Raw genomic sequence first — 12773 nt, forward strand, 5'->3', positions numbered from 1 at the left:
CAGGTCTAAGTTTTTTGTTTTTTTTTTTCCTTTCTGGTGACGGCGAGGAGCAAAAACCCAAAAACCTTTTTACTCACCATTGTAAATTAATGGCCCCATTTTGATTGCCTCATTGAATGGGAACGACAAGTTCACAGTTGAGTGTGGAAAGTTCAGTGTGAATAGGAACGGACACGTTACGATGAGGCTCTCATTTTTCCCCCTTTAAACCACAGAAAGCAAACACTATAATTAATGACTGTCCGACTGGGGTTTCAACTGGGAGCTTGTGGATAAGGCTGGGACGTCAGGCAGAAGAGCCGAGACAAGACCTCAGAAGACACCAGTGTGGGACTGAGTGGAACCCAATGCCGAGTCCAGTTGGTTCAAAAGTGAGAAAAGCCAGGGCCTCTGTTTTTCCCATGGGAGAGCCTGGGTGGACCCGATCCCCCCGGATCTGCTCCCTGGTTCAGGGAAGGAGAGCCTGAAGGGACTGCCCGCTGGTCTCTAGGTCAACCGTGAAGTTCAGCGCATCGCCGTGTAAATTTGGGAAATCTCTGGTGCTTGTCAGTGAATAAAGGGGTGACACACAGTGAGCTAGTCTCTGAAACAAGATTGGGAGAAAATGCCACCACGGAGGGGAACTCTTATGACAGTCCAGTCAAATATTAAATAGTCTACGGAACTGGATTTTTGATCTCAGAGACATGAAACTGAGCCTCTGTATGCCTAAACTACTGGAGTGCTAAGCTAAATTAGGGTGCCACGAGGCCCCCAAACTGACACAGGCTGGTGATTTTTTTTAACTCGGTTCTGTTTAGAGGAGTATCCACGATGCATCCTCCAGCGGGAGCTGCGGATCCCCCGAGCTGGAAGGAACCCAGCCCTCACTGCACCTGTAACCTGTAGAAACATCTGTGGGGCTGCTCCCCGAGGGAAGGCAGTCTAGGGGCGAGGCATGGAAGCTCTGCCTTGAGAACTGCACTCAGTCTCAACTCCTGCAGCTCACGGGTGTGATGGAGCTTAGACAAGTCGTTCATCCTCCTCTCTCGTCCATTCCCGCTGGTGTGGACAACAGCGGTTACACTGGAAATAACTCCTGTGGATTTATCATAGCTCCCTGGTTCCGTGACATCAGCTGCTGCGGATCATGACTGAGTCCTGAGAAGGCCACGGGCAGGGGCTTTGCTCCTGACCCTGCACAGCCTGATCCCAGAAGAACACAGATGTCTGGGAACAGACTCTCTCCAGCTCACCTTTGCAGTAAAACAGTAGTTTCTACAAGCCGCACTGGTAGAGTGATCTCTGAATATGAAGAACAGCTCTCTATGTACACAGAGAAAGCAGGGCGTATTGATTCAGACCACAGAGCAAGCCGGTCTAAATTACAGTCAGATCAGAAAAGCAGGCAATTTTATTACCTCCAGTTGCCAAGGTGGCTTATCACCGTGCTGGTGCGCACACCTTCTCTGGGGCTGACTTAATGAATGTACAAATCCCCCTTGTAATTAGCAGCACCCATTGTGTGCCGACAATTCATAGGTGAATTGTCATTCAATGAGAATGACAGCGTCTAATTTACAGAGCAAATTGTCCTTAAAAACAATTTATGCGGCTGCTGCTGCTGCAGCCCACCCGCTTTGGCCAAGCACAGATTTACTCAGCAAACCCTTTCTTCGAAGAGTGCTCGAATTAAGCAGGGCCCCGGCCCAGGTGCTAGACTCTAAGAGGGACCCTTAAGGTTATCCCAGGACAAACCTTTGAGACCCCAGTGGAGAGCTGGTGAGGAAGCTCTTCCCAGGTCCTGCCCATGCAGACATGACCCAGCCCTGTAGCCAGATTCTGCATTTCCAGGGTCATGGGCATGTCTTAGAAATTTGGAAGGTCCCAAACAGCGTGGCATTTCTTCTTAGAGCAATGTTTCCCCCCAGGGTGCTGCCTGGACCCCCTATATCCAAATCCCTGGGGAGCTGTTTAAGTGCAGACATTTTCTTTTCAATTGTTGAAGATATTTCAAAATATTGTTCACACGTGTCACGACCTCCAAATAATGGGGTCATGGAAGCTGCTGCTAGATCCTGTTACATAACGTGCTGCTAAAAAGTACAGAATGACTACATTGCAATTTTGATAAATAATATTTCAGTAACTGAATTTTAAATAATTGGTTTCTTTTGTAAACATATGGGCTTGTTTCATGCATTTAAAAATATTCTGCAAATGACACTACAGATAAAAGACTGGTATCCAAGATCTACAAAGAACTTCTCAAACTCAATACACAAGAAACAAATAAACAAATCATAAAATGGGCTGAAGATATGAACAGACACTTTTCCAATGAAGACATACTAATGGCTAACAGACACATGAGAAAATGTTCAAAATCATTAGCCATCAGGGAAATTCAAATCAAAACCACACTAAGATACCACCTTATGCCAGTTAGAATGGCAAAAATCAACAAGACAGGAAACAGCAATTGCTGGAGAGGATGTGGAGAAAGGGGATCCCTCCTACATTGTTGGTGGGAATGCAAGTTGGTACAGCTACTCTGGAAAACAGTCTGGATGTCCCCTAAAAAGTTAAAAATTAAGCTACCCTATGACCCAGCCATTGCACTACTGGGTATCTACCCCAAAGATACAGACGTAGTGAAGAGAAGCGCCATATGCACCCCAATGTTCATAGCAGCATTGTCCACAATAGCCAAATCGTGGAAAGAGCCGAGATGCCCTTCAACAGATGACTGGATTAAGAAGATGTGGTCCATATATACAACGGAATATTAGCTATCAAAAAGAATGATTCTCAACATTTGCTGCAATATGGACGGGACTGGAGGAGATAATGCTAAGTGAAATAAGTCAAGCAGAGAAAGACAATTATCATATGGTTTCTCTCATCTATGGAACATAAGAACTAGGAAGATCGGTAGGAGAAGAAAGGGATAAAGAAAGGGGGGTAATCAGAAGGGGGAATGAAGCATGAGAGACTATGGACTCTGAAAAACAAACCAAGGGCCTCAGAGCGGAGGGGGTGGGGGAATGGGATAGACTGGTGATGGGTAGTAAGGAGGGCACGTATTGCATGGTGCACTGGGTGTTATATGCAACTAATGAATCATCGAACTTTACATCAGAAACCAGGGATGTACTGTATGGTGACTAACATAATATAATAAAAAAATATTATTATAAAAAAAAGCTATATACTGTATGCAGTATACAGAAAGCTATAAAAAGCAGTGCTTTAAGGAAAAAAAATAAATAAAAATATTATTCTGAGGCAGGGTCCATAGGCTTCACCAGACTGTCAAAGGGGTCCATGGAACCCAAAAGTTTAAGAACAATTGTATAGCTGATGGGTAGCTGGAAGACTCTGTGATGGGCAGCATCTTGTGACTTCTGGGTTTGATGAGAATGGATGTGCAATTTCCAAATTCAGTTGCCAGGAAGAAGCTCCCTAATGACCACAGGGCCCACCACAGCCTGAAGCAGCTATGACTTCCCTTTCCAGAGGAGCGCGCTATGTGCTAAATGGAGGATGCCCATCTTGTGTGTATAGGGACTTCCTTTGGGAAGAAGCACAAGTTACCTTCTGGACCCTGACTCCTTTTTATGGCTCAGAATTTTCTAGAATGTCACACCAACTCATACTTCAACATAATCCATCATTTTTGAGATCAATGCTCAGGTCCCATCAGGAACACACAGTCAAGCAATTTGACAATCAATTGAATCATACGTAAATACAATTTTATTTTCTTCTGGTTGGCCAGACTCCGAGGGCACAGCCCTGAATTACAGGGTGCATAAGCATGGCAGATCACTGCTCAAACTTGAGACACCCAACCATCTTGACAATTCCTCCCTTGTCTCCACCTTTCTGCTCCTTTCTCTCTTCCTCTCTCTCCCTGTCCTTCCCCCTTCTCTTCACATCTCCTGAGGACATACTATGTGCCAGGCAGTATTCTTGGCATTGGGGTTACATCAATGAACAAAGCAAATATCTCTACTCTCTGTGAGAATATATTCTAGTAGGGAGAGGTAAGCAATTTAAAAAAAAGAAAAGAGTAAAATACAGAGCGTGGCTAGGTGGAGGGGGAAGGGTAATGACTGTTAACGGCTACCATGTTTCTTGTTGGGGTGATGACAATTGGTGTGCTAAAACTGAGGGTGGTTGATGGTTGGCACACCTCAGTAAATAACTGAAAACCACTGAATTGTACACTTTAAAGAGGTGAACTGTATATAAATTATATCTCAGTGAAACTTCTATTAAAAAAACAAAAAAATTTAGGGGGAAAGAGGTCTTGGGGGTATTATAATTTTGTTTTTGATTTTAAAGATTTATTTATTTATTTATTTATTTATTTATTTATTTATTTATTTATTTATCTGGGGGGGGGGCAGAGGGAGAGAATCTCAAGCAGACTCCCCTCTGAGTGCAGAGCCCAATGCGGGGCTCATGATCCATGAGATCATGACCCGAGCTGAAACCAAGAGCTGGACACATAACCGATGGAACCACCCAGGTGTCCCTAAAGCGTATTACAATTTTGGGTGAGACTTGAAGGTAATGAGAGGAGTCAGCCATGTGGCTATCTGGAGGAAGAGTGGTTGAGGAAGAGGAAATTGTAAGTGCAAAGGTCCTGAGGCATGCCTGCTTAGTCAAGGAAAAACAAGGGGCCAGGGTGGCTGGAGTTCGAGGCGTCTTAGGGGAGAGTGGAAGAGTAAGAGGGATATGTGAGGTGGCCTACAAGCAATTCTGAGGACTTTTGCTTTTCCTGTGGGTCAGATGGAAAGCCAGTGGAGGATTCTGAACAGAGGAAAGATGTGATCTGACATATGCTTTAAGTGGATCTCATTGGAAATCAACAATGAGTGGCTACCATTATAGAGCGTTTACCGTGTGTCAGCCACCACAGCAAACCCTCTTTATGGGCATTGCCCGTTGAATCACCACAATCATACTTTAAATCAGCTACTATTATTTTCTCTATTTTATAGAAAAGGAAACTGAGGCTCAGGAGATGCTAAGAACTTGACCTACAACAGTGACAGTGGCAGGAAGTTTCACCTGCCTGCCTGGCTCCAGAGCCCTTGCCTTCCCTATGGCTATCATGGCAGAGGTCTGCGCACACAGCAGGTGCTCAAGAAAAGCTGTCACCTGGCTGGTGACAAAGCGCTGTCCTGAGGGGAGTGGCAGCTTGGGCACAGAGAGGGCCAGAGAACCAGTGTCCACTTACTCAGTTCCGCAATGCTGCCCACCCGGGTGGCCAGCAAGGACTGCTCGATGGTCCTCAACTCCGACTGGCTGAACATGGGCAGCTCCCCCGGCTTGGTCGACCGCTGCGGGTCCCTGTGAAGGTTCAGGCTGTCTGGCAGGCACAGCACTCCTGTGGGTGGTGGGGAGAGACAATGAAAGAGAACGATCGTTAGTTTTCAGTAACCAAAGGAGGGGCGCAAAACCTTGCAGCGCCTCAAACCACACCAGGCTTGGTACCGCAAAGCCAACATGGTGACCAGAGCTCTGAATTCCTTTCAGAAGCGAGGGCGAGCTATTTTAAGAGGTTTCCTCAAGATCCTGACCTGCCGATTTTAAGGAACGTGTGGGCATTCATGCATGCATTGCATTGCCAGAGGACACAGACTAGAACCCCTTCCTCTGGCCTGGCTTCTGTCCAGTACAGACGTCTCCTGAGGAGCCAGTGGTCACTGTCCCATTCTCCCTTCCAGAGGCAGCTGCCACCCCGAGCGTCCCTGAGCAGAGGAAGAGTCTCTGCTGGCCCTCGCTTCTGAGGGCTTGCTTTCTTTGCCCCACGAACTCAACTCTGGGTGGTTGGGCTATTACTTGTGAGACAAAACTCTGGCTTTCTCTGTGGTAGGAGAGTCCCCATGGGCCTTTGAAACTGTGTAGTGAAAACCTATGGGGAAACCTCTGGCATCGAATTATTTCCTCCCTTCCTCGCCCTCCCATGAACATTTAGCAAGAGCCTGAGAACAGCAAGGGAGGTTAGTTAGGAATATTCACGCTTCCCTTGACCACCCAAACCTCCCAAGGCAGAGCCTGCCTTCTTGCTCCTTGACTTGGGGCTTGGCTGATTGACTTGCTTTGGCCAAAAGTATATTAATGCGCGTGACAGAACCGAAGGCCTGAACAGCGTTTGTACCGCTGAATTTGCTCTCTCGTACCTCTGCCGTCACCACAAGAGGAACATTCCCTGGCTTGCCTGTGCATCGAAGGAGGGTGAGGAGACACACGGAGCAGCTCCGGTGTAGCTCAGAGCTGCCCCACAAAACCAAACACCAATGTGGTGAGCCTTGGAGATAGTGGAGGTTGTCCGGTACCCAGCATGGTGGTGGTGACCGACACAACGAGCAAGTGCGATCACGGAGGACACAGTGAACAAGGCAGGTGGGCACCGCACTTGCTAGGGGCTGAGGATACAGGGATGGGTAGAACCCACACTCTCCTGGGGCACCTGAGTGGCTCAGCCGGTTGAGCGCCCAACTCTCGGTGTTGGCTCAGGTCGTGATCTCAGGGTCGTGGGACTGAGCCTCACATCAGGCTCTGTCCTTGGTGTGGTGTCTCCTTGGGATTCTCTCCCTCTGCCCCTCCCCCACTTGAATAAATAAATACATCTTAAAAAAAAAAAAGAGGACACACTCCCTGTCCACAGTGGGCTCACAGTCTAAGCGAAGAAGACTGTTACTACACACCACCATGAAGCCTTATGGTATGTGCCATGTGCTCTACAGTGTGAGAACGGGAGGGATGAAGGGACGTCTTAGCAGGGACCCGAGCAATGAGTAGTCGTCAACACACAGGAAGCATTTATTGAGTGCCTACTCTGTTCTCAACCCTGCAAGGCATTTTGGAGATGCAAAAGCAGCAGAAGACATATTCGAGTAGTGGATAAACTAACCGAGGAGACGAGACTGCCAACGAACAAAAAAAACCATGGGAACAATATGATAGTATCAATACACAGGTGCCGAGTGACTTAAGCCAACTGGTAGGGTGAGTGGGGACAGACAGATTGTAGAGGTCAGCAGTTCAAGCCCACTGCTCTCCTTGCTTGAGCCACAAAAGCTCAGCAAACAAAGGGTCCTGCTTTGAAGAGGGGCAGACTTGAGGTGGCACCGGTCACACACAGCTCTTCTGGCCCCTCCTGCCCAGCCACACTGAGCCAGTCACTTGCTCCTGGATGTTTCCCATTGACACTGAACAAGATGATGCAGTGGACATGGCCACTGATGATTTGTGGATGAATACCGAGTACATGGATCACCAGTGGAAATAAATGACCACGAGATTCTCATGTTCCTATAATCAGGAAACTGGCCACATAAGTGTCTTTCTAAAATTGTTCTCTATTATTCAAACACTTCATGAGTCAGAATAAAAATGTATTTTATATCACAGCCCAGGGTACACACACACACACACACACCACTACCACCACCACCGTGTACTTATCCTGTGTTTCATGAAAAAAATTTCACGTAAAATAATACTGATCCTTATGACCTATGATACATTCTCATTCTTTCTCCTTTTTGCTTCTCTTCTGTCTCGTTAATAAAAATGCTGGTCTGCAGCACTGAAAGTGATTTCACGACCCACTAATGGGTCATGACGAGCAGTTTGAAAAACAGTGTGGACGACACTAGTGCACACCTTGGCATTGACTGGACAACACAGGTTCATCATTCACTGGACACTACCTAGTGCTGCACGAGGCTCCGCGGGGGATGGAGAGATGATTGAGAGGTGATCCCTGCATTTCAGAAACCCTCAGTCTTGCAGGGAAGACAAGACCTTCACAGAAATACCCAACATCCAAGGCGGGCCTCCTGCCTGCCTCCTTTGCCTAAGTAGATGAGTCATCCTCCGGTTCAGTCCAGGCAGGGACACCCTGAGTCATCCTTGCTTCCTCCTGCTTGCTCACCTGCTGAGACCGTTGGTCAGAGGCCAAGTCGAGAAGCCGTTGCCACGGCAACAAATGGTGGTCCAATCCCGCACCGGATGCCCCCGATGTCCCTGACTCTTATTCAGAAATTTACTACCCATGGAGGGCTCCCTGCAGATGGCACCAGATCATCGTGACCCAGTGTGATAAGTGGCCCAAGGATCCAGGGTATGAGTTCCTCTGCTGGGAGAAGGAAGTGGTGGTCTTGGGGCTTCACAGCACAGGAGACCCATAAATGAGCCCTGAACATGGGGGAGGACAAATTTTCTAATTCATTGTCCAAGTGACCCTTACATGTACTCGCAGGCTTCCTTTCTTGGTATTTGCATTATACAGCAAGTTCTAATCTCAGGCGTACATCTGAAACTCTGCTCCCCACATCGGTTGAGGTACAAGCACGTGGGCTGGTCTGGAACCCAGAGCTGCAGTCCTGGATCTGCCACTACCCGCCCATGGCAGGTCACAGGGCCTCTTTGGCCCTCAGTTTTCTCTTCCGTGACATGGAGGTCCTAATAATGGCCTTGTCTCCCTCAAGGGGTTGCTGGGCGTGAGCAGCGAAATGGGAATACTAAAGTATTTCGCATGTGCTGGGCAAATAATAGGGGCTCAACATATGTTAACGAAGATGCAAATCAGTTAATGTGTATAAGCCCAGCTTTGGACTACTTTATGCTTTATCATAAGAATAAATAATTTCCCTTGGAACTTTTCCTCCTTCTTTTAGAGGGCTCTGGAATATAAATGAAAATGTAATTATTCAAAGAAGCTTTGAAAGCTAGATTACTGAGATTTGGAAAATCTATAATTGGTCTATTATGCGAAGATTATATATCGGGGTTTTCTTTCCTTTTTTTCTTTTTGAGGACTCTGTATGGGATATACACAGAAATTGGAGTTCTTTATTTTTTGTATAAAAATCAACTAGGTCCCAGAATCATATTTTAGTGTCAGACACAGGCCTGACCTTTGGACTACTCATCAGTTTCCATTACTAGGGCCACGGACAGTCACAGCCTGGTGATTAAGACTCAAGTTCAAAGACAGGGAGAACCAAGGTTCAAATATTATTTCTTCGGACCTGGAGGGAATAATCTCCCTGGGGAGCAGGTGACCATAAGCCACCGTCAACCATGAGTTGTGAAGGGGTCATGGTCTCCCTGAAATTCTCTTCCTTTGGAGTGGCTTGTGCATTTGTCTAAGGGGGAAGTTAATTCGCATTCTCAAAGGGGTCTCTGGGTCCCAAAGATGATGAATTAATGCCTTTGAGTGTCCATACTCCCAGGTCTGTCTGCTCTGGGACAGGCTGTAGGTGGGGCAGCGTGGGCTTGGCAGAACCATGGACTCCAATCCCCCAGCCGCCCCCATGCAACCTGGACAAAGAACTTTCCAGATCCCCAGCTTGCATGTTTGCAAAAAGGGGTTAAAATATGTCCTTCATCGGTTTATTGTGATCACACAAGATAATACGGATATTTAAAGCCTCTGGCCTATAGTAAGCATCTGCTAACTACCCTGTTCCCACAAATGTGCAGTTTTGTTTATTTAATGTCTGGATTCAAACAGTCTTGAGGATCATCTTTCCAAAATCTTGTGGGACTGGAGACAGACAAACCTTTTGGTTAGGTTGCTTAGAATATAAACTATGAGAACTGCTCCTCTGGGCCAACCACATGGGCATTCCATCTCCAATGGGGACGATCTGGGCTGCACTTCTGCCTCCCTCTCTGCCTCGTTCCTGTATGCAGTGGACAGCCCCTTGGCAAATATAACGCCCAGCCATCCCTTCTCTCCTCTGAGCTTTTCTCTGAGTCTCCGTTCTATTACTGGACCTGGATGCTATTTACCCACCAAGAGAAAACCCAATAAGACAGCCACCAGCCGTCAGCCGCTCTCCCCTCACTGATGATGGTGACGTCAGTGGTGGAGATCAAGGAGATGATGCTTGTCTTCCTGTCTTGGCATCCAGGACGCAGGCTTGGGTTCTGCCCTGCTTGCCTGGATACAAGAGGGGAGAACAAATTCTCCAAGCCTCGCCTGCCAAGCTAGGCCTTGTTCACTGCTCAGTTGTCCCCGGAATTTAAAGTAGAGGCTCCTGGCACCAGTACCAGCTTTAAGAAATGGGAAGGAAGCAGCTGGCGTTCAGCAGACCAACCCTTGGACGCGCACCAGTGAGATCTGGCTGGGTTCAGATTCCGGTGCGACTGTACCCCAGCTGTGTGGCACGGGGCTTGTGACTTGGCTCTTCTGAGCCTCCGTTGCTCCCCCTGTAAGATGTCTGACACTATCTACCCCCTAGTGTGGTGGGGAAGCCATAATGGGATAATATATATATGGACAACCTGGCACAGAAAAGGGGGTCAATAAACGTTTGCTAATAATCCGAGGGAAGTTCTTCAAAGCTAAAGATTTAGGTTTTCAATAACATGACGCCAGAAGGCTTTCCTTTATGCTAAATTTATTAAGGAGCAAGAGGGGAAGTTATCAGATTTTTAAAAATATTTGCACAACTGGCTTGGAAACCCCTTCTTGCTTAAGATACTTGGCAGCGGGAAACAAATTCAGGGCTGGCTTGGCGAACCCATTCGTCTGTGACAGGCATACCATACACCAATTAGGATAAACCCAGACCGTGGTTCGTTTTCCCTTCATAATGAGTTATATTCAAAGGGAACGTTCTTAGGACTTCTGAAGCCAAACCATCAAAAGAAATAAGAGGTAGAAAACACAACGATGGAGAATTTTCAGAAATGGGTTCAGTATTGGGTCCAGCCGTGGAGCCTGAAGGACTTACGAGGAGTAAGCATGTTGACCTTGAAAGAACATGAAGATACTGATGGATCAACCGCACACACTGAACCCCACAGGCACCAGGACACATTTCTACTTCCTGGTTGGCAGCGGAGACAGAGCCACCCCAACTGAAATGCTACAGGAGACACACGAGGGCAGAGGTATGCACAGGGTCCCACTAGGGAGCCCAGTGGGGGGAGCCCAAGTTGGCCTGGAAGGTTCAGGGGAGCTTAACACTGGGGTTGGGACCCGGGGAAGCAGACACCTTATAGCAGAGTTGAGAGTGTGGAATGTGGAACCCGAATGAATGCTTGGGTTGAATCACAGCTGTGCTATTTCACACCAATGTTGCCGAGGCATGCTGTTTAGCCTCCCTGTGCCTCAGTTTCCTTGTGAAGAGCATAGGAATGGTCAGAGTGCAATCCTCATAGGGTCACTGGATGATCAATAAGTAAACACATGTGAGTCTTGGCCCCTAAAAACAGCTCAAGAAATAGCTCACTATAATAGCTTATTATTATTATTATTATTAGGACATTCCAAGGACGAACAAAGGCCCAAAGGCACATGCTCTGCTAAGAGTGGCTGCAGCTCCGCATCTAAGAGGCAGCAGGATGGGAACAGAGGGTGTAGAAGGAGGGAGGAGCAGCAGGACTGAGAGGCAGAGACCAGAGAGGGCACTGGGCCAAAAAGGGTCTGGACTTAAAAACTAAACCTTTACCTTCTGGCCACTGTGCTTCTCTCTCTTCCCTTTCACAGCCAAAATCCTAGAAAGAGTGGTCTGCACCAACCATCTGCATTTCTTCCTGACCCTCACTGGCTCTATACCTCGTTATCTCTGTTTTTTTGCTGAGTGCCCAGCAAGTTCAAGTTTATCCTCCAAGGCCCAATGTAAAAGTCACTTTTGAGATCCCAAGACTCAAAAAGGCTGCAGCCCCTGTTTTTAGGAAGCTCCCAGTCCAGAGAGGGACACCCTGGGACAATAAGGAGACTGGAGCTTACTGGGGCTGGCATGCCTACCGCTGCTCAGCTAGGGACAGGCAGGGACAGGCTAGGCTCACAGAGGAGGAGGTGGCCCAAGGGGACACCATAGGCTGCCCTCCCCCTACGAGCCAGGTGCAGCCAGCTTTCCCTAGCAGCCAGCTCAGGAACAAGGCAGCTAATGAGAATCGGAGTGTGGGTGTGTGAGCCTTGACAGCAGGGCACAGAGGCAGCCACACTGTTATTAAGGCACCGTACGTGCTACGGGGCGCACAGAGACTGGGGGGCAATGGGGCAGCTCTAACACTAATAGCATAAATGAGAAAATCGACTGTTACAGGACCATGAAGAAACAAAAGCAAAATACTCTGTTGGGTCGCTCATTCAGTGAGGGTGAGCTGGGCACGCCCTAGGTGCTGGGTGCGCTTCTAGGTACTGGGGACCCTGTAGCCAAATGCTCAAAGCCCTTGCCATCTTGGTACGTTTGTTCCAAACGCATAAGCGGAATATATAGCTGGTTGGGTGGTAAGTGCCGTGGAGAAGGGCAGAGCAGGAAAGGAGGATGGGGATGCTGGGTCTGGGAGCAGGTCACATGGAGAAGGGGGCATTCTAAGAGAGATGTCAAGGAAGTGCGCATGCGAGCCCAGGCAGTATCTCGGGGCAAGAGCAGGCCAGCAGAAGGGATCCTAAGGGGAAAGGTCCCAAGAGGGGTGGGCCTGTCTTAGCGGAGGAAGGAACAGACGGTGAGGAAGGAGTCGGCAATCAAGCAGGAGAAGGGGCAAGGGCAGTTTCGGTGGAGCCTCATGGGCGACTCTAGACTTCAGTTTTTACTCGGAGTGAGATGGGAGCCACTGCAGGATTCTGAGTAGAGAAGGGATGTGCCCTGAGCTTTTTGGAGGGTCACCCCAGCTTGGGGGTCGGAACAGGCTTAAGAGAATGGCCAGGGCAGAACCGGAGCAGGAACGGTCGAGGTGGTACACAAGTGAATGTCCATACAAATGTGAAGGTAAAGTCAACGAGTTGCTAATTGGGTGTAGGGTGTAAG

The 12773-nt window shown here is 48.1% G+C and overlaps 1 protein-coding gene across 2 annotated transcripts in view; it reads right to left on the bottom strand.

Annotated features, from left to right (window-relative positions):
- Positions 1 to 12773, bottom strand: part of ABTB3 (ankyrin repeat and BTB domain containing 3) — a 299425-nt gene that overhangs the window by 118280 nt on the left and 168372 nt on the right. For both annotated transcript variants that reach the window (XM_087868780.1, XM_087868779.1), the window contains exon 2: positions 5231 to 5380. In XM_087868780.1, coding sequence (XP_087724906.1) covers positions 5231 to 5380 — 150 coding nt within the window. The remainder of the gene's footprint in view (positions 1 to 5230; positions 5381 to 12773) is intronic.

This window comes from Ursus americanus, chromosome 17 (assembly GCF_024610735.1).
Source record: "Ursus americanus isolate L20-20 chromosome 17, mUrsAme1.1.p, whole genome shotgun sequence".
Lineage (NCBI taxonomy): Eukaryota > Metazoa > Chordata > Mammalia > Carnivora > Ursidae > Ursus > Ursus americanus.